At 42.6% G+C, this 22,455-nt stretch overlaps 1 protein-coding gene across 1 annotated transcript in view; it reads left to right on the forward strand.

The window, feature by feature from the left end:
- The first annotated feature begins 911 nt into the window (after window positions 1-911).
- SLC1A1 (solute carrier family 1 member 1) overlaps window positions 912-22,455 on the forward strand; it is a 56,725-nt gene continuing 35,181 nt past the window's right edge. Inside the window, exons 1-2 of the mRNA XM_069775772.1 lie at window positions 912-1,267; window positions 17,083-17,223. Coding sequence (XP_069631873.1) covers window positions 1,177-1,267; window positions 17,083-17,223 — 232 coding nt within the window. The 5' untranslated portion in view covers window positions 912-1,176. The remainder of the gene's footprint in view (window positions 1,268-17,082; window positions 17,224-22,455) is intronic.

Below are 22,455 nucleotides of genomic sequence, written 5' to 3' on the forward strand. Positions count from 1 at the left end.
TCGTCTTTTTTTTTCTTACATTTACCAATTAATGTTTGAAAATCATAATCAACAAGATTATGAAGAGATATCGAAAACCCTACCACAATCGCACAGGGAATTGGGTCCCAGTATTAAACATACCTTAATCATGCTTATGGGTGGGGAGAGGGAAGGAGACCATTGTCAAGGAGTTGCATGGAGAAATAAATGTCTCTTCACAATTTTAGTATTTAAACTTCCCAGGACAAGACTCCAGTGGGAAATCCTACAAGCCGTTCCCGTACTCTCTACTCCCGATTTTCCCCCCAGGAGTACAGAGCAGAACATTCCCCCTTAATATTTAACCAGAGATTATCCCCAGCGCAACCACTGGTGGCTTTCCAGCAGCCACCAACACCCAAGGACAACTCTTCTGCCTGGAGCTGCGGGCCTCCTACACCACCTTGCAGAGCATGGAGGTTGCCTGGCAGGCGGTGTGGCAGCACAGACCTTGCCATGGGACAACCTCCCCTCCGGCATGGGGCTCCTCAGGCACCGTGGGGGCTCGCTCGCACGCCTCTTCGGCACAAAACCCGGCGGACTGGGGCACGAAGGGCACAAGAGCAGGGAAGCAAGCCGGGGCAGCGGGGTTTGGGCATGGCGCCCCACCGGCCACGGCTGCAGGTCGTCAGCCTTTGGCAGGTCCCACCAGCCACCTTTGCTCCTTCCTCCCCTTGCCCTGCCCTGCGGTCAGAGAGGTGAAGCGCTGCGGGCAGCGGCCCCGCGGGAAGGCGGGGGGTCCCCGCTCGCTCCCCTCCCCGGCCCGCGCCCCTGGGGGACGCTGTGCCCCACGCACAGCCCCGGCGGGCATGCGGGAAAGGCCAGCAGGGAGAGGTGACGGGCAGCCGGGCCTCACCCCCCCGGGCCAGCTGGGCCGGCAGCGGGGCGTGAGGGGGGCGGAGGGCGTGCGGCGGGGTGGGAAGGGAGGCAGGCGGGCAGGCCGAGGGGCGGGCGGAGGGTCGGGCTCTCCCGTTGCCAGGTGAGGTGCAACGTCTCCGCCTCCCCGCTGTAAGGGCGCAGCAGCGCGGAGCGCGGGCAGGCGGGCGTGCAGGCGGGCGGGCGGGCGAGCGGGAGGCGGTTCGGCTCGGCTCGGCTCGGCTCGGCTCGGCTCGGCCCCGCACGGAGTGGAGCGCCTCAGGCCCGCCGCCCCCCGCTATGGCGAAGGCGGGCAGGAAGGGATGCAGCTGCCCGGGCTTCCTGAGGAAGAACTGGCTCCTGCTCAGCACCGTGGCTGCCGTGCTGATGGGTGAGTGAGGCGATGGCGGGGGAAGGCGGGCGGCAGGTGGGAGTGCGGCGCCGCCGCCGCCCCCCGCCCGGCCTTGCCCGGCACGTTACGGCCCAGCCCGTCGCAAGGCCGGCGCGACGCCAGACCGGGGCCCGCGGCAGAGCGCCGGGCAACGCCAGCGAGGGGCGATCCGCGGTCCCCCCCGCTAACCCCCGATTCCGCCCGCCGCCGGTTCCGTGGAAGGCTAATGGCTCTAACGGCGGGCGAGGGGGGCCGGGCGCCCTCCCACGGCGGCGCGCAGGCCGGCTGAGGTGCTCCGCTCCGGGGCGTCGCGTAGCCGTGGCCGCGGGGAAGAGGTCCGCGGGGGCACGGTGTCGTGGCGGCCGGTCCGAAACGGGGTTTCGCGTGGGTGAACGCAGGGCCCCCCGCCCCCGAGCGATCGGGTCGGCAGCGGGGTGCTGAGACGCGGGGTGCCCGGGTTGCTCTGGGCCGGGCCTCCCCCCAGCATGTGTCTCTCCAGCCGGTGTGACGAAGGTCTGGTAATTAGTAAGGTAAAAAAAACGTGTTACGAAAAATCAGCAAGTACACGGGATGGCTGTGAGCCCTTCGTGCACGGGTGCTGCAGGTCTCCGCGGCCGCCAACCCACGGCGGGCTGTGCCCTGGGCGGCGTTGGCACACCCTGGGGGGGACCGCAGCATGCCGAGTCGGGACTGACCACGGGGGAACAGGGCGGACTCGCGGCGCCTTCGGTTAGTCTGCAGGTTGGAGCTCCGCTGAGATGGAGGCTGCTGGGCAGGAGAGCCTTGGTAGTGGCTTTGGGGCGCTTCTGATGGCCTAAGCGAGCAGTGCAGCTGGAAAAGTTTGGCACTGCCATCCAGCTTTCAGTGGGGTTTTCAGGGGTATCATTGTAAAGACAGGAGGGTTTATCCTCTGCTTGTTGACAAGTTTCTGAAGGAGAAATGAGTTGAACGCCATCTTGCTAAGAATAGGTGGGCAAGAGGGCGAAGAGAAGCTGTCCCATGACTTGGCCAAAGAGACTTTTCCATGGGACGTAATTTTGGTCGTAGTCACACGCCCTTTTAATTTTCTCCTGGTGATTATTTTGATGCTAAGCAAGGAGAGCTTCCTTCACATTACAGCTCCTGTAGAGAAGTGCTGCTTTTAGTACATCATTAACAGCATTTGCTGTTTGGTGGGTCTCTTTCAGATGAGTTTTCTGCCGATTTGAATTTTGGCTGGAACTTATCTATTTCTGTGCATGTTTGTTCAGGAGAGAATTACTCTTTTGGAATTCTGGCCAGCTATTTATAAGATCAGAGGTGTACTTATATATACATGTGTGTTTTCCTCCATGCATTCAGTACTTGACAGTTCTCAGTTCTTTTTCACCTCTTTAGTAAGTGGAAAGATTTTTGTGGAGTGTGTGTATGTGTTTGTGTTTGTGTGCATACAATTGCTTTTTCATGCGCTCCTGTCAGGTACACTTCTGTGAGTTGACATACTTACTTCCCAATTACAGAAGTGGTTTAGAAATATTCCCCTGTCATTATCTTCAATGAATATAGGTAGAACTGAAGTGAGTGATGTGATCCTACAAGCTGATCATTCTGAAACAAGATTTCCCTGAGAGCCACAAAGCCTGGCAATGTGGGAACTGTAGGGACAATTTGACCCCGGTCCCCCTAATATCCAATGGGAATTCACAGTGAGGGAGCGAGAGGCACCCAAATACCTCCTGAGTCTTTGGACTTCTCTAACTGCTACGCTGTAATTAACAGTCCAGAACTCAGGGGAGCTCTGTAATATGGCAAATAGAGTCTTCATAAATATTCCTTGAGCTTTGGACCAAATTACATTTTGCAATTAGCTATGTATCTGCTGCATTTTCCGTATTTCTTGGAGATGAAGTAAGTTATGCAAGGAGAACAGTAAAACCCTTGTAAGGGTGGCCCAGTTGAGCTGTATCTTTTTATTACAGCTTGAGGAACGTTTGTAATATACCTGGAGTCCACAAAACCTTCATAATTAAATTTATGTATTTATTCTTTTTTTTAATATACACTAGGAAATTGAGGTTTATTAATCTACTTAGTTTGGAGGAACAATTTAGCATTCATGAACAGAAGAGTGTTGCTTATCATTTTGAAGGCAGAAAATATGTTTAGACTTTTCAGAAAAGTATGCATGAGTGAGGAGTGGAAATAACGAATGCAGCAAGCTGTGGAAATCTACTGTGAAAGCTGTCCAGCTGTGCTGCAAAGTGCCTGACATTCCAGCACTATCATATGGAATCATGATTTTGCTCATCATTATCAGAGCCGTGTTTAGCATCCTAGTGAAATATGCTTATCTTTGCTGGTACCCTTACTAAGCTGAAAAATTTTCCTGATTAGTTGTTGTGTGCATCTCTGACAAGAGGAGAGAGAAGCAGACAGAAACCTCTCAGAATTCCAAACACTTCTTCCTTCAAGAGTAATTATTTTGTGTGTTGTATTTGAAGCATTCAATCATTTGCCTGTCATTTGCATTTCCAAAAACATTGCAATTTCTTTCATAGCAATTGGGGGATGGGGAGTGGAATTATTTAAAATCTGTACACAAAATATCTTTAGAATGTCACATCTTTTTGGTGAAAACACCTGTATGTATTATTCAAAGAAAACAAAACTTGAGACTCGAGAGGATATTTTTCTTACCTTAGTAGAGATTCTGATTCAGACCACCAAAGGGCTAATTCTGAGGCTTGCGGTTTGTATAATTTCAGTGATAGGTTTGCCTGAATACTGGGCCTGAGAAGCGAGTTCATCATTCATTAGTTCTTGGTGTGTACTTCGGGCATGCGGTCCGTCATCTCTGCTGACCAGAGGAGAGATTTGGGCTCATCTGCACCTTCCCTGCCTCACTGCCCTTCTCCGGGAGGCAGAGGGGCAGGCAAGTAGCAGCCTCAGGTAGGTAACTGCGAAAGAAGGGGTATCTTGCATCTTTTTGGTCCGCTGGCCTTACTGAGCCCAAAGCGGCCAAGCTAAGAAAAGGAATTTAAAAGTCAACTTACTTCAAGTGCTTCTTCAGCCTTTAATAAAGAGAGTTATATTGCTTCCACTTTGTACAATCAAGTCAAAATAAACCAGAAATATCCCTGAAATCTACTCACCCTGAAACAGATTTCCAAAGGACAATTGCAAAGGGAGGGTTTAAGTCACACTTCATAGAGCATCTATTTTTTATCATCACTTTGTCTCCAAGAGGTCACTGCTGCAACACAACCAAACCAGTCATGAAGGTAAAGGGCTGATGATGTGTAAATACTTACTCATTCATTAGTCTGTAGGTCATAGCCTAATAGTTTGTAGTCCTGGTCAATTCTTCAGCAGAACAGCTTTCTTCTTACAGTGGAAGTTAAAGTGTAAGTGATTGGAGTATATACGGTCTCGGGCACTGAGTTGCAGTAGCACACTGTACTAAAGCAGAGATCTTTTTACGTACTCAGAGAGTACACACAAATAGGTTGCTTTTTTTTTTTTTTTGAGTACTTACATTTTTCAAAACGATTAGACCAGTGTCTTTTTGTAATGGTTCTGTGGTTGGGGAACGTGATTCTGAGAGATTCAGTTTGCATAAATGTGCAGGTCACAAGTACTTTTTTTTGGTCGCTTAATGGGGTGTCTGTCTGTCACTTCCTAACCAAGTTCAGAACTTCAGATACCTGTGAGCCTGCCTGTGACCCTGAAGGTTTTTTGTTTTTTTTTTTTTTTTTCAACAGCACATGTGTGGGACACTGAAATTGTTCAGATATTCACGAGGGAGATACGAGAAATGCAATATTTAGATTGATAGAGCCACCAGTCACCAGAGATTGTGAATGGCAAGTATCCTTTCTTCAGGCAGCTGTAAAGCCTGTTTACCAAAGGTGTATAAATGCTGTTTCGGTGTGAGGCGGCGATGAACGTTTTTGCGCTCTGCCATTAACTTCCTGCTTCGTTCTCCTCTCCACGGGTATGCGTGGCTCTCGGCACTCCGCTGTACGTCTCGGACCTTAGGAGAAACGGGGCTTTGGTGCCACGGCCAGCGGGCGGGGAGCGGCGGGAGCTGTCCGAGGTGGCTGCGGGGGGAGCCGGCGACGGGGCGGCCGGAGCGCAGGCGGAGGGCGGAGCTGCGGGACTCGGGAAGCGGCGGTGTGAGGCAGCCGGGAGGTGACCGGGGGAGGGAGGGCGTGGGGGACCGCCCCCAGCGTGCCCCGATGCCTGATTTTTGCACCTCTGAAGTGAAGCTTATTCAGTCTCTGCGGGATCAGACATCTCGCCTGTGCAGTTCCCAGGTTGGAAGATTGAGGCTGGCCTCAGACCTCCTTTTCTCCCAGCATTTGAGAGTGACGTTAAAATATACGTAGTTCCTATCTGTAACACCAGCATTGGAGAAACTTTGAGTGGTGTGGCTATTGCTGTTTGCCAGGATTTGATGAGTGCAGCAGCCACTGGAGCTTCTGTTTTGTGCTTTATGGTATCACCGCAGCAGTCCATATGCCAAAAATTTATTCTCTTTAATTTTAATGAAAATTATTATTTTATATTGTAGTGTTAAGTAGTAATATCTCCCCACAAGAATACTTTTTGTTCACAGGTCTGTGTTGAAAAAAAAAATTGTCAGGTGCATTCACAGCTGCTAACTGAAAGGTTAGGCTCCCTCTGTAAACAAGTATGAGGGGATTTGACAGCTGCTTTTAAAAGCACTAGCGCCTTTAAAATTCATCCATGTCAGAGTAGTGTCAGCACATGCTAGCATTCCTGGAAGCACACTAGTGCATTCTTACACAAATGAATGTCTCACAGGGCGAAAGCAACAACAGAACAATTAGTAACCTATCACTCTGTTGACAGCCTCTCACCACGCAGAAGGCCACCCTGAATCCAGGGAGCTCACCATACTCCTGAGGGTGGGAATTACCTGTTGCAAATGTAGCCTGCAGCCTCTAAACCCCATAAACCTATAAAGTCTTTCTCCCAGTAAGTTGTTTCTGTCTCTGACAAGTGTAATTTACAAATAAAAATCCCAGTCTGGATATGGAGTAAGGCTTCACTATTTTTCATTTCCACCTCCTCATACCTTTATGGAAAAGTGGCCTATTAGCTTAGTTTAGGCTGCCTTTGCTACCATTTCCCTTTGCTTGCACAATACAGGGTGAACGTTGCAAACAATGAAGCAGATTAATTGCCCTTGAAATACACTAGCAAAACCAGACCTCTTCACAGCAGGAAAAAAATTAAAGGAAATATACTGAAGCAAAGGAATTATTACCGTGTCAGTTTGTGACAAGTATAGTTGGAAAGCAAACATGTGATTCCTTTCTTGAATTCTGAAGCATAACATTTTATTAATTTGGAGTTTATGACAAGTGAAGTCCTGACATTCCGAATCAACTGTGCTAGCATGGAAATTTAACAGAAGACTCTGGTTTCTTCCTGGTGTGATTTAGAACAGCACAGGTGGTACTTGTGACTTTTTATGCCTCTTTAGACAGTTGTGATGCTTATCTGTCTGTTTTGTCACACTGCATACAGCTCGGTACAGGATGGGATCTGTTCAGAAATGTGTGAAACCCAGCAATTCTGAAGGAATGGCTGAATTTAATTTTAAAGACAGGAAGTAAAATGCAGAATGGCTAACAGTTTCACCGGAGAGTTTCACATACTAGTGAGGATCTAAAATGCTCTGAGCCAGAAACTCAGCCAACAAAAGAAACCAAAGATAACTGAAGTTAAGCATGGTGCCTCTTTTGCTTTTGAGATGTTTTGAAGCAAAGAAAACCTAACTTTTATTTGTTCTTCTGGCATGTAAAGTGTTTTCCTGTTATCCATGTGTTTTGTGTCTTGTTTTAACATAAAGCCAGGGTTTCACTTTATGTAAATGAAGTGAAACTACTACTAGAGCTGAACTTTTAAATAAAGGGAGCTGTGGAAGGAGTGAGCCTGAGGTCAGTTTACACTCCACAAAGGCCCAAAGCTACCAAAGTCAATGAAATATTTCTTTCCATTTGAAACAATAACACCAATACTAATACCAGCAAAATATTTACTGTTTCTAATTTCCCAGTATTACTTAAGGGAAAATACTATAATGTAATTACAAAAATATTTTTTGTTTTCTGTTTATATCTTACAAAGCATAAAGACACTTTCTTCTTATAAACCCCAACAAATAGATAATGTTCAGGTTGAGACTACTCACAAACAACACTTGCACTGTTTGCATAGCTACCTTTTTTTTTTTATGAAAGCCTCATAGGATTTGTGGAAAGCATTCTTACTTATGGCTGCACAACAGTATCTCATGCTGTGAGATCACATCTCTATCATATATTATGCTGAAGATCAGGGCTGAATTGTATTTAGTGTTCCAGATTTATTCTTCTGCCTACCATTGTTCCACATATTGCACATTCCATGACAACCCTATCGCATGCCAGAAGATTAAATGTGACATGATAACAATTTCTATGGATTATATATAATCGAAGTATATTTATGGTATATTGCAAAACACCCATTTCTTGATCCTTTCATGCTTTTGGAACCACAAACAACCTGGCCTTGCTTAATCTGAAGTAATTTTCTAGGTCATATCTCTGATTTCTCAACGCTTTGATGTCTTCATTAGTTTCAGAATAATGATGTTTCTGCATGTCACTATCTGTCTCTCTTTAGTTTCCACTATATTGCCTTTCTGGCTGCTTATCTCAATTTATTACAGTCAGAATCATTCCACTGCCCTTCTAGCAAGGGAATAGCTAGAACAGTATGTCCTGTTTACTGTCCTTTCCTCTCATCATAGTTTAAAACAGAAGCTGTAACAAGGGTGAGAATCTGGCAGATATTCCCAATTACTAGCCTTTTACCTTTCTTATACCATTGCCAACCATTTAGTTTCTGGTGTGTTTCAGGGCTCTTAAATGAAGAGGTATTTTTCCTCATGTGCTCTATTGAGCTAATATCTCTTGGGCTATACAGGATGTACAAAGGTGCTCATATAGCTTTGGGATAGCAAGCAAATATTGTGGGAAGAGAACAGAAGATCAGTAGGCTTTTATAAGAAAGGATGAGAAGCTCTAATTTTTTTGTCTAGCATTGGAATGGTGCCATTGGTGTTGTAATATGTTAGGCCCTGTGAGCAAAATGTTAGACACTAGGAACACCAGAACTGGGGACACGACAGTGTCTGAAATGAGTGACAAAAGGGGTCCAAACGAAAGTACTATTTTGTAAAATTGAGTGGATTTGGAGACATGGAGGAAGCAACAAGACCTGTACATGTCTGGATGACTACAGAGGAGAGAGGTCACAATTAAAGAAGGCTCTCAAGTTGCAGATGGGTGGGGTGAAGGAGAATGGTAGTGGTTTTACGAGTCACAGCTGAAAGGGGTCATGGGGAAGGTCTGCAAAAGAAGAAGGGCAAGTTATCATTGTCATGTTACATTTCAATTTTACTGTAAAACACAGGAACATGAGATAGAAAGATACCTCCTGGGTTATCACATCTGGTCTACTGCTGCTTCAGGTTACATGATTTTAGATAAAGTTCTGTAACACACCATGCTCCACCTTAAAGCTGGATAGGCTTCTTGGTGCTGCATATCCTCCTAGGAAGCTATATTAATCAGTCTGATTGTTGAAAGCCTTACAATTTCCAGTCTAAATGCATTCAGGTTCAATATGCATCCATTTGTTAAAACACTGCTCTTTCTCTGCCGTTCAACCATCTTCTGTATTTCTAGCTCACTCATCCCTGTTGGACAAGCCCAACTCTTTAATCTCCTTTCAGAAGGTAGGCTCGTCATTCTTTTCATCGCTCTACAGACCTTCTTTGCCTGTGTTCCAGTTTGAGTTCACTTTTTCTGAAGCCTTAACAAGTTTCACACAGTATTCCCCAACAGAACAGGTGCTTTCACCAGGACACATCCAAATTCATGAGGACATGCAGGTTGTATAGCTGCTGGGAAAGAACTGTCATTTTCCTCAGATTACTTAATTTATGACATAATCTTGATAATATGGTGTTTATTATGTTAAGGTTGTAAGTACTTAACTTCACAAATCTAATGAGTCACCGAGTTGCTGAAAAGCTGTAAAAGAGGCAAATTTTATCTCTGATACGACTTAATTTATCTTAACAGACTTAAGGACTTACCAAGGAGAGCGTTCTTCACAATACCTGTCTGTATTTTTTCTGTATGTTAATGGGCTGTTCCTGTAGGTGGGTTCTGTACGGCAGTTCTTGCTAGTGTACTAAGATACATATACAGATGAAGCATGATCATAAACTTTTTTTCTTTCCTTCAACTGAATTCTTTTATCTTGGCTTTCTCAGGTAGAATTTACATCTGCATACTAAAAATATTTGGAAAATACATACACATGAAATTAATCTACAGCATATTTAAATAAATGAGAGGAAACTAACAGTCTAGTAGGAGACACTGTTAAATTATCAAACTGCTTAGCCATCTGCATGTTGCTGTTCTGGGGGAACACTGGTTCAGCATTCAGCAGAACTGTGGTCACTCATAGTCAGAGGAGAATGGCCATTATTTCCCTTTTCCTGGCTGAATGAAATAACTGCCCTTGGTTTGATTAAGGGTGGGGTGGGTCCTGTGCAGGACAGCATTGCAGAGAGGCCGCTCTGTGTTACCAGTGGCTGCTACAGGTTGCTCTGTGTTATAAGCCCTGCTACAGGTACCCGTGGCACAGAAAGTAGCAGGAGTTACATGACCTTGCCGGTTGCAGCAGCCTTCATGCCTGCTGTGAGGAAGGGGAGTACCCCACACTGGAGAAGCTGGTTTTTCCCCCTCTGGTCAGTGCTCCACCTTGCCTTCATTCCTGAAGGTGCATCACAGGGAGTCACTGTCCACCCGAACTTCCCTCACACTGCAGTCAGATGACAGCGTGTCATTGGTGTGAAGGAATTTACAACCGCTGCACCCTCAACAGGTTAATCAGAGAGAGGACACAGCGGGTCTCACCACAGCAGAGGAATGAGCACACCTTCCTCCAATACATTCCTACTAAATATTTTTCAGTAGACCAAGATCTGACTTAGGAGCTCTCTTCTGGAAGATTTCTGGAGAACTTTTCTTCACATACCTTTGTAAGCAAGCTGGTAGTCTGGGCAACACCAGCATCCAGAGAGTTAAGAGCAGTTGCGATGCAATTGTACCCCAGAGACTCTAAGTCCTACCTCAGCAGTTGCCTGCAGTTTTCTAAGAATCTTGTTTTCTTCAGTCAACATCAGTATGTTTATTGGAAGGAATATTAATTGTCAAATAGAGTGTAAAACAGTAAAATGCGTAACATTAAAAATATTAAAAATAATGCAAAGAGAGCTGAATTAATAAGCTGAAATAATAAGTTTATAAGTAATATTATACATAATAATTTCTCCTACACCCTCTATTTTAGTGTTTTGTAGGTGGCACAGTGTATTTCTTTGTAGTTAAGAGACAGCCAGTGATATTACAGAAGCTCTAGAGAGAACAGAATCAAAATGGATTTTATAAAATATTACTAAAGGACTCAGACTATATCAGAGACTGCAAAAATCTTGCCTGCCTGTCCTGCAATTTGACATGTTTATATTGAATGTTTTGTATTGTGTTTCAGATCAAGTCAGTGAACTTTGTTTGCCGGCCTTGTCAGTTCCGTGAATCATCTGCTGACAATCCAATTAAGACACACCAATATGATGGAAGTAGTTGTATTTTAGTCTGTTACATGAACAGCACGTGAAATTTTGAAGAGCTTAATTATTTTGTTAATAGCACAATCCATGTTGCTACAGTACAATTAAATAATATCAGGTTTGAACCATGAGACATGCCCACATTTTTTCTTCTTTCAATGCCATATCAAAACAAAATTCCTATAATTCCCCAGGTGTCTATCAGTATCAGCCAGAATCACTAACTCTGCTCCAGTGAAACGGAGTTTCTACATGCTAGAATTATATGAAAACAGGAAAAATAAACATCACTACTTTTTTCAGAGAGGGACATGGTATAATTCAGAACATATAATTTTACAAAACAGATTATTTGTTCTCAAAAAATATATGCTGGATTTCTTTTCTCATTGTCTTTATGGTTAATTCCTAAGGATCATTCCCATAATAAAGTCAGCGGGAGTTGAAGGCGATGTGCTGTTTCTGCGGTGTCATGCACACGGAGGGAGTGAGAGCTCCCTGCCAATTAACATCGTGCATCCCCTATCAGTGTTGTCGTCCATGAGTGCAAATAACATGTTAGGGAGTCCTACCTGTTAAATAGCAATTTTATCTGGTTTATATTCTCTTTCAGTGAGAAATAGGACAGGCATGTCTATGTGTACACTTCAGTTACTTGTTTCTAAATCGTGGTTTGTTTTACCAGTGAATGAAGGTAAAGAAAGTAAAGGTACGTAATATCATGCCATCTTGTTATCAAAGATGTAATTATGTTATGAAGACCAGCTAACCCACAGTGGTAATGATGTAAAGCAAGTAACTAGTCACATCATACTGCATGTCCTGAACTGATTCAGCTACTCAGGGGTTCTGAGTTTTCAAATTCAAGATCTGAATTGTGTTTACCCCACATAAGTATACAAAAATGGCTTAAGGATTTAGCCATCACTCCCTGAAAAATTGTAAATAGTCTCCACATCTGGTTGCTCAGGTGGCTGCTGAGAGGGCAGCACATTTTTACAAGTTTACAATAGCTGTAGGACAATCTGTGACACTCCCCATGTGTGCCGGTATAGATAAGCCCAGAGATTATGCAAATTGTTTGAACAGGATATGTGTTTCTTTTCTTACTCATTTCCAAATCTGTTCCAAACTGCAGCACACTACTTGAAGAAAAATGTAGTAGCCCTGTAGTTGTTCCCATGCAAATAATTTGCCTTTTTCCTTAGGCAACATTTCAGAAACAACAGCAATATGCCAAAAGACATACTCTAGATGTAGGGCAGATTGTGATTGTCCTGGTTTCAGCTGGGATAGAGTTAACTGTCTTCCTAGTAGCTGGTACAGTGCTATGTTTTGAGTTCAGTATGCGAAGAAGGTTGATAACACTGATGTTTTCAGTTGTTGCTCAGTAGCGTTTAGACTATAGTCAAGGATTTTTCAGCTTCTCATGCCCAGCCAGCGAGAAAGCTGGAGGGGCACAAGAAGTCGGCACAGGACACAGCCAGGGCAGCTGACCCAAACTGGCCGATGGTGTATTCCATACCATGGGACATCATGCCTAGTATATAAACTGGGGGGAGTGGGGGCGGGGGGAATCACTGCTCAGGGACTAACTGGAGGTTGATCGGTGGGTGGTGAGCGATTGCACTGCGCATCATTTGTACATTCCAATCCTTTTATCATTACTGTTGTCATTTTATTAGTGTTATAATTATCATTATTAGTTTCTTTTCTATTCTATTAAACAGTTCTTATCTCAACCCACGAGTTTTACTTCTTTTTCCCGATTTTCTCCCCCATCCCACTGGGGGGCTGCGGGGGGAGTGAGTGAGCAGCTGCATGGTGCTTAGCTGCTGGCTGGGGTGTCGTGGTTTAACCCTGCTCACACTGGGGTTAAACCACGACAGTGATAAATGAGTGTTCACCAGATACCCAAATGTGACAGAGTTAGCTTTGCAGATATGCAGAACCTAAAAGATAATGGTTTCCCAAGGCACATTTTATCTGATTTCTGTGGTTCACTCACAGCACAGACGTACATAGGCCAGACTGGTTCTGCCACCTTATTACACACAGCCATCATCTCCTAGGCCCTGGAAAGCCTCAGGCTTGGCAGATGTCAAGTGCTACATGCAGTGCAGCCAGTTGCAGGTGCTATCCCCTTGCAGTAATTCCTCCTGCCCTTTCTCTGGGTAACACAATAAAAAATGGGTCATCCCATACAGAGGAAGCATGTATTCCCTCTAACTTTTTATGCTGGGACTCCTGGGACTACCTGAAAGATAAGTGCCAACAGATTTCTCTTGGTATGCTCATTTTCAGCTATTTTCTTCCACTCTGTTTTTCTTCTCTTGTTCTTCTCACGCTCACACCTCACTTCTCTTAGTCTGCATTTATGGCCTTCTTTGAAGGATTTTCTGTCTGTTACCAAGCTTGTAAAAAGACTATGTGCTACCTGGGAGAGTAATGTCAAGGAGTCAAGGCATGTGTTGTTTCATATGGGTTCAGACAAGAAAATTGTCTTGTGGCCTATTCATGTGTTGCTGTCCCAGGGACCCAGGCTGCATCTTTTGCTTTCTGTCTCAGTGGCTGCTGGGAGAGAAAATGTAGACACCATGCTATACAGTGTACAGGATGTGCTGTACTATGCACAGTTGCAAGGAGATATTTGCCTTAGAAAATTAAATTAAAGACATGGGATTATACTGGTTTTTCCACCTTCATTCTTCCCTTCTGCCCAGTATTGCAGAAACCTGGACCTTAAGCGGTACTTGCCATTGAGCCATGAGTAGAGGATTGCTCTTGTGGTAAAATTCATAACCTAACTTAGCCATGTGGGCAAGAATGAAAAGCAAGGAGAGGGGATGGAAAAGAAAGAAAAACAATTTGGCATGGACAAGATGAAAGGAGGAATGGTTGAAGCTGAGGAAGGAGGAAGGGGACAAGCAGGAAAAGTGATGTTTTACTCTTTGAAAAAAAGCAGAAGTAACTTAGTCCACAAATGAAAAAGAGAGAAATGAAAAGAAAGGAAAAATCCTAATATACAATAGAAGCCTTGCCTACTGTAGGGTGTTTTGTGGTTGTTAGAAGTAATTGCACATGTAAGAATTAGTTTCAGAGATGGTGGAGTATTAGTAGCATTCATGTAGAAAAAGTAACATTTCATAAGACTTTCATCTATACTTGCTTAGGACCGCTGTAATCATTGTGATGTTAAAAGCACTGGTGACTATATGAAATATGTTTATGCTGGGCCACACTTCTTTCTGTGCGTTGTAATTCCCAGGAAGAAAAATCCAGTTGAACTTGGTTATTGAGAGGAGGATCAAAAAGTTCTATATATGTTCATTTCCAGTACATAAGTAAATTAATTCTGCTAACTTTCTAACCTTCTCTTGTTACTGTTACAAAATAAAGTTTCTTCTTATAATCCCATGCTAAATTCAAGCAGCATATGCTAGATGCTAGCTCAAATTAAAAGGTGGCTGCATTTTACTGTATTTTGGCATGCTTCACAAGTTAATATGGATATAAGTGCTGTGTCTGGTAAAGGAATAGCATGGACAAGGAAGTGAAAGCAATGATGCAATTTCAAGAGGTTGTTGGAATGAGGAAATCTATTCTCAGTTACTGCCACTAGATAAATAATATCCTTTTTAAAAAAAAAATAAACTAAATATCTAAGTGAAAAAGCTTAAGGAAACCCTGCTAAAATTTTGAGAGCATGTGGGACGTTTTTGTAGTGAAATCTAAAGAAGTGGAAAAGAGAACTCCGAAGAATGAAAGTGAGGGTGAATCTTTCTACCTGCTAGTAATCCTGCTAAATGTACAGTGATCAAACTTCCCAGCTGGTCAAACAGGTCAGTCACCACCTGGAATGAAAGGCACATTGATTAGAACATGTCCTAGTCACACCTGCTCAAAGTACAGTGGCATTACACAACTTTTAATAAACATACAGTCCTGTCTTGCTGCAATTTAAGCATATGCCTACCCTAAGTTGTGTGAATAGTCCAAAAACATGGAGATTACCTGCATGCTTAGATTCAGCTATTTGCGTTGGTGTTTTCAGGATCAGAGCTTTAGCAACTTACTTCAATACATGTAACCATTTTATAAACAGAGATTTATTTAGCTTGGTGACTTTATCTTAAAGTGTAGACTAATTATTTTCAACATATTCAGTTCAGTCACTAGATTAAAAATGGAGATCATTGTCTCTTATCATTCACTGATGAAGGGCTTTTACATAATATTGCAAATATCTTCCAGGCTATTAAGTTTCAAGATTGTTGCAAGAAATTTAAACTGTCTGTGTTCACTGGCACAGATGACACCTAAATCAGAAATCTTAATAGTTGCTTAGAGCCGCCTATTTGCATGAAAGTTAACTTGTTCATTTTCCATGTCTTTATTAACAGGAAAGACTTAGTAGGAGTTTATAATCTACCTTTATCTTCTTTCAGCTTGTTTTGGCAGGTACAGATAGAGCACAGAAAAGAGTGTTCATTATCTTTTCATGCTCTCAGAGGCAAATTCTGTGAAGGTAGCTAGAGGTTTACATGTTTGCATCAACTAACATCCAGATAGCGTGTGAACTAGGACAAACCACAGCCATGGTGAATCTTTAGGGAGGATTTTTAAAAAAATCCTTACTTTCTAGAAGAGGATGTTAATGAGTTTCTTGTTTAGTAGAGAATTGGATATAGGATCTCTGTCTGTTTCCTTCAGTATCAACAGTAAGGACCAGTTTTCTGTGGATTTGCCTAAGTCTGGTTTCAAACCTGCTGGCATTGTCTGCCACCACTTCAATCACTTAAAATAAGGAACATATCCTATAAGCTTGTTTAGTCAAACTTTACACCAGCTTCTTGAGCAATATCTAACTTTAATGCCATCTATACCATTGAAAATAAAACTGGGGGAAGAGGTACATTTGGCTTGGGCACTAACAGCTTTCCTGGCACCCTGCAAGTTTATGTGAGCCACAGAGCCTGGTAAAGGTTTACTGGTAGCACCTTCTTGTGCTGTTGTAACAATGCTGCTGCAAAATACACACCACTGATGTCACTAAAATACCACAGGATGTAAATAATTCCATTAACTTCAGTGAGGCTATTCACATGAATAGGACCTTTCAGCACTCAGTGGGTAATGAAGGGTTCTGAGTTGCTGTGTCTCTTACTGAATCCAGTTAGAAATTGGATCTCTCACTACTCAGTTTAGCCAGGACTGAAGCATTACAAAGTTTGTATGTGAAACAACAGTCATAATGCTTTCTGAACACTGATGAACACATTTCCTATACCAGTGATTTTCATTTGAAAATCATGTTGAAATGGAAAGTTAAGGTATTGCCTGTCAAACTGAAGAAATTTGTCTTTTGGCCTATGATTTATTTTCTTTTGGTAGAAGTCTTATCTGTGACTTGTCTCAGAAGCTAGAACTACCTGATAATTCATTTAATCCAAAGATAGGAAGTACAAAGGTGCCTTGTGCCATCAATCACTGATTAAACTTACAGTCTCGTATTTTGTAGGTCGGTCATGCAGTGGAATGAGTGTGAAATAAGCTGAGTGTATTTTTGTCGATTAATTTCCTGGAAATTATTAAATTAATTTAGTGATTGTAGTCACACTCTTTTCTAATTATGTAGAGCAGCAATTACTGAAAGTATTGCACTGGGTAGACATACTTTTGCCAATACAAATTATTTAAAATATTTATATTACATCACTTTATTTAATGTTTGCTAGTGTTTATATATTATATTGATTTTTTAAATGCCAGTTGTGGGTCTTCTAGAGCTAGTGAAAGCAGGTAAAAAGCCACTGCTGAACTGGACTGAAAATCAGAGGGCATAATCAAGATTTTTCCAAAAACATTCCTAAAGACATCCTCCAAGTTCAGAATTGTATGTGTTACTACTGTGCCTATCATCAATATATAGAACAGAAAAGGAAACATCTCTTCTCTAATTTGCTTTACAAGTTCCACCATGGCTGTGAAAATGTGTCTATTGCTTGCTCCTTTTGTTCTACTGTTCTCCTACTTTTCTTCCTTTTTCCCCATGTCTCTTACTATAAATTACTGCTAATTTTTGTCACATTTTTTATGTGCCTTTTAGGTATTGGAGTCGGCATGCTGGTACGGGAATATGGCAAACTCTCTAACTTGGATAAATTCTACTTTTCCTTTCCTGGGGAAGTGCTGATGAGAATGCTCAAACTCATCATTCTACCATTAATCATATCAAGTATGATCACAGGTATGACTGGAAATATACTGTTAGCTGATGAGATTATCATTGTGGTTTAGCTTTCTTTCTAAAAGAAATAACCTTTAAAAATGATTTGATGGAACTCTATAATGAAAAGTATAGATTACATATATTTAGGTTAAGCTTTTCTATATATAATGAGAATGAATTTCAAAGGATTAGCATCATTATCTGGTAATTAAGTTATAAAGACTTGTGAGATAATAACTTACATGTTTATAGATTCTTATATCTCTCCCTGTTTTCAGCAGTGGGTTAAACAGTTGCAAATTGCAAGCCCAAAGCTGCAACTGCGTATTCTCAGGTACAGAGTTAACTATTGTGAGTAGTCTCGTGCTACCATTTCACAAGAAAGGGAGAGCTGATCTCATAGCTTACTGTCATAAAAAGAGGAGATTCCTCACCTACACTTCCCTAGTCTCATCAAACTCCCATGAGGTACCTTGCATGAGCTCTGGTGTTTGCTAAATCCTTCTGTGAGTCCATTCAATTCAATCACCTGACAAAAAACTATATTGGGGGAAAAAACTAATTTGGGGGGAAAAAAACCAACCATCTGTTTGGTATGCTTAGTTCAAAAGAGTTTTGGAGAAGTGCAAGAGAGTGGGGAGGGAGACTGTGTGGCCAGGAAGGGGTTATGTAAAGCAGAGCAAAGCTTCCCTCTTTTGGAAGAAGCAAGCAATCTGTTGGCTGGAACCCCGCCATGGCATGCTAGAATTTGTTAACAGCTCACCCGGTAGGAAAGATTTGGAAAGAGTTGCCAGAACAAACCCAAAGCGAAGAAACAGAACTGAATGTCAAATAGCCTTTCTGGAAAAAAAAAGAAAAAGTAAAGCAAGCCAAACAAACTTGTCTTTATTCTTTAAGCCTTTACTGGGGGAATAAGGGTTGTGACTATTTTCTTTTAGCTTCCTACAATGAATCAGGACACATTTGTAATTATACTGTCCCCTTACATCGCCACAAAGCCTCTACATTGGGAGTGTATTCATGTCCAGGTGTTTGTTGTTTGGTTGGATGGTCATGGAAATACATCAGACATTTGACTGCAGAAAAGGAGAGCATGTTCTGATCAGAAAATGAAAGGGGATTTTCAATCATGCTATGAAAGTGCTTTCAAGAATAGGATATTGAATACAAACACCAAAGCCCCTCAAAGTTCATGGCCAAAAATACCACTAGTTTCAGCAGCACACCCTAAAGTGGGCCTATGACAGGAAGAGCCTAAGAGAAGCTGCCAAGGCCTTTGGGGCATATCTGTAATGCAGGGTGATAGGAACCCAGTGTTAGAATTGAAATGGAGAATGTCAAGAGCTGCAAGATGAAGATATCCAGAAAGGAAAGCTGCAAGAGGCAGAGTGAGAAATGACAGCAGAAAATAGTCAAGGGCTGTGTCCAAAGGAATCAAGGGAGGTGAAACAGGTGTTAGTACATAAAGGAGAGAAGAACAGAGAGAGGAATAAAAAGGGCTTGGGTGTTTTAATTAATATACAGGACAGCATCATTTTTATATAGAGGAGGAAATCAGACAGAAAGCAAAGGAAAACTGAACTCTACTTTTCTCATATTGAACTTTAGTCTGTGACAGGAGATCCAGGAAAAGGTGCCAAGATAAGACTAATACATTTCTTTTTTTTGAACAAGCTTTTATTTCTGACTGAAGTTGGGCCTGTGTCTTCAGAAATAAATGATGTCATTAGGATAACCATGAAATGAATTATTTATTAAATGTATCCCTGTCCAGCACTTGCAAGGGGAAACAAGAATCATGCTGTTAAAAATATTATGCTGCTATTTCATGTTTAACATTCCAGTATGAGTAAACTGCATTTGTAACTAACACAAGCTTGGATTTTAAAGATTGCAGATTACAGGAGTTAAATTCATACACAGAGATGAGAATAAGATGCTCCGATTCTGACCTTGGCATATCCAATTCACATAGAAAAAATAAGCCCTTCTTTTCTACACTTCCATGTTAGGTTTTTAGGCAAGAAAAAGGAAACAAGAGTGAAACAGAACAGAAGCTACTTCGATGGAATATAGCTTTGTGACTCTTGAAGGCAAAAGCACTAGCTGCCTGTGTGCAAGTAGTGCTGAAATGTGTGGCAAGCAAATGGACTAGGCGTGTCTGTGCATGATGGTTTTCACTGTTCACCTGCATCCTTCTTCAGGACATTGATGAGATATTTTGCCTCTTGTAAAATAAATATGGTAACCTTCCAAGCATCAGAAATGTGCATTTGAATTGAATAAGTAGGCTTGTGTATAATCATAAAGCACACGAGTCATTTTTCCTCTTTCACGCAGAGTCATACAGAATGGTTGAGGTTGGAAGGGACCTCTTGAGATCATCTAGTCCAACCCCCGGTGCTCAAGCAGGGTCAGCTAGAGCAGGTTGCCCTGGACCATGTCCAGTCAGGTTTTGAATATCTTCAAGCACAGAGACTCTACAACTTCTCAGGGCAACATGTTTGACCAGCCTCACAGTAAAACAGTGTTTTCCTGTTCTGATGAAATTTCATGTTCTTTAATTTTTGCTTATTGTCTCTTGTCTTGTGTCTGGGCATCACTGAGAAGAGTCTGGCTCTGTTGTCTTCATTCCCACCCATTAGGTATTTATAGACATGAGTAAGATCCCCCTGAGCCTTCTCTTCTCCAGGCTGAGTCCTGGCTCTCTCAGCCTCTCATCATGTGAGACATGCTTCAATCCCTTCATCATCTTTGTGGCCCTTTGCTGGAATGACTCCAAGTCCATCTCTTTCTTGTAGTGGGGAACCCGGAACTGGACACAGTACTCCAGGTGTGGCCTCACTGGTGTTGTGTTTAGGGAAAAGATCACCTCCGTCCACATGCTGGCACTGCTCTTCATAATGCTGCCCAGGAGGCTGTTGGCTGCCTTTGCTATCAGATGTTGCTGTCCTATTGTCAGCTTGTTGTCCACCAGGACCCCCACGTCCTGCTCTGCAGAGCTGTTCTCCAGCCAGTCAGCCTCCAGCATGTACTGGTGCCTTGCATTATTCCTCCCCAGATGTAGAGCTTTGCATTTATCCTTGTTGATCTTCATGAGATTTCTCTCAAAAAAATTCTCCAGCCCATCCAGGTACCTCTGAATGGCTGTATAAGCATCTCATGTATCAGCCGCTCCTCCCAGTCTTGTATCATCTGTGAACTTGCTGAGAGAGCACTCTGCCCCATCAACTGGGTCATTGATGAAGATGTAAAACAGTATTGGCCCCAGTACTGACCTCTGGGGTACACCACTAGTGACTTGCCTCCAGCCAGACTTCTGCTGGTGATCACAAACTTCTGGGCCTGGCCATTCAGCCAGTCTTCAATTCACCTCACTGTGCAATTATCTAACCTATGCTTTGGCAGTTTTTCTGTTGGGATGTTACAGGAGACAGTGTCAAAAGCCTTACTAAAGTCAAGGTAGGCAACATGACCTCTTTGCAATTCTGAATTTTAGCACAAAAGCAAAATTCACACTTTCAAAAAATACTTTCAAAAAAAGAATAGAATAAGGGGGGGAATGAAAAATTTAAGGAGGATCCAGGATGTGTCTTCAGCCATGTCTGTAAACAAGACAAGCACTTCACTGTTAGTGGCAAGGGCACATGTCTCTGCATTTGGCTGTGAACCTTCCCTGGAATGAGACACAAAAGCATTTTGCTGAAAACTAACCTCAACTTTATTGACTAAACGCAGGATATACAAGGATAGCACCACAACCTGCAAGCTGGCTGTCTTTGGTGGGACTAGGTGTGTTCTGAGTATGCCCAGCTCCTCAGGATTTGCATATTATGCAGAACCCTATAGGGCTTATACCTGATGATCACAACTGTCAGACCTGTGTACATGTTCACATGCTCAGTGGCAGACATTTAGGGCCCCAATGCATATGAAGTTTCTGCAGTAAAGCTAGTGACAACACATCAGCTGGGCCTGAATGACTCTTTTTAGTTCACAAGCTAAGGGGATGGTACTTAACTCACTGTGAGAGAAAGTTAAACATTAAGTCATGTTATTGTGCCTTTGCTGCAGGCTAAGAGGGTGCACAGAGACAATTGCAACGGCTTATTTGATGCATAATTGTAACCAGACCATGATGCTGGGTCCAAAGTCATCTAGGAAGTTTTGATGCTTACAAAAGGTTATTTTGTGAATGTATGTCATGTCAGAATAATGGATTTTGGTGACTAGTAACATTTTTGTACAAGAATCACCAAGACGTTATTGAACATAGAATCTGTAGTTTTCTTTTTTAGGATTATAGTGTCTTAAAAGGTAATGTCACACCCTGAGAAGCATCAACTTACACACATGCTTTTGAGACAGTGAGCTATGCACAAATACATGTCCCATGACCAGATCCCTGTCCATTTGGACATAAATAAATCAAGCCCAGAGCAAAGACAGTGATGGTGGACATCACTCCTTGAGATTGCAGGAGTTTCTGCAAAATTTAAACTATTAATAATGTTAACTTTGGGGAAGAAATCCTATCTTAGTGGGAAAACTCTCACTGACTTCTTCAATTAGAGGAAGAATACAGTCTATTTTCAAACTGAAAGGCAAAATTCTCCCTCTGGTTAAATGGAGGGCTTTGTAGAATGTGGTTTTCCTTCACAAACCCAGTTCCTCAGAGTATAAAAGAGGAAAGGCATTGTTTATGTACTTATTTTACATAGCGTACAAGTTGCAATTTGTGGAATTTTTCCACTGACCTGCCTAGAGGCTGAACTGTAATGTAATAAAAAACTAACATAAGCGCTAAGCATTTATTTGTTTGGAAAAATTTGAAAAGAGTGTTTAATAGGTCCTTGCTTTGTGGACAGAAGAGTGTGAGTAGTGCCATGCTCTTAGATTATTCTTAGTCTACCCCAGAGCCGAATTTTAATTGTTCTTTTCTTCTCATAATTACTTTAATGGATGGCAGATGTAAGTTTAATTTACTCTGACCCATAAGCCCACTACTGATAATTCAGTTCAAAATATTTAGCTCTTTTGGATCTCCATGAGATTTCTATCCCTTAAATTAGCTAATAGTACACTAATGCATCATTCATGTGAAGGAGTTATTTATATTTTCTGTTTCCTGCTGTAGTGGCATAGGAAGATTGAAAATGAAAATCAAAAACCTAGAGCGTTACTCAAGACCATTGCTATGACATCCAGACCTACACCTGTATTGAGTGTAATAATCCACACTCCAAATCC

Source organism: Haliaeetus albicilla, chromosome Z (genome assembly GCF_947461875.1).
Source record: "Haliaeetus albicilla chromosome Z, bHalAlb1.1, whole genome shotgun sequence".
Taxonomy (NCBI): Eukaryota; Metazoa; Chordata; class Aves; order Accipitriformes; family Accipitridae; genus Haliaeetus; species Haliaeetus albicilla.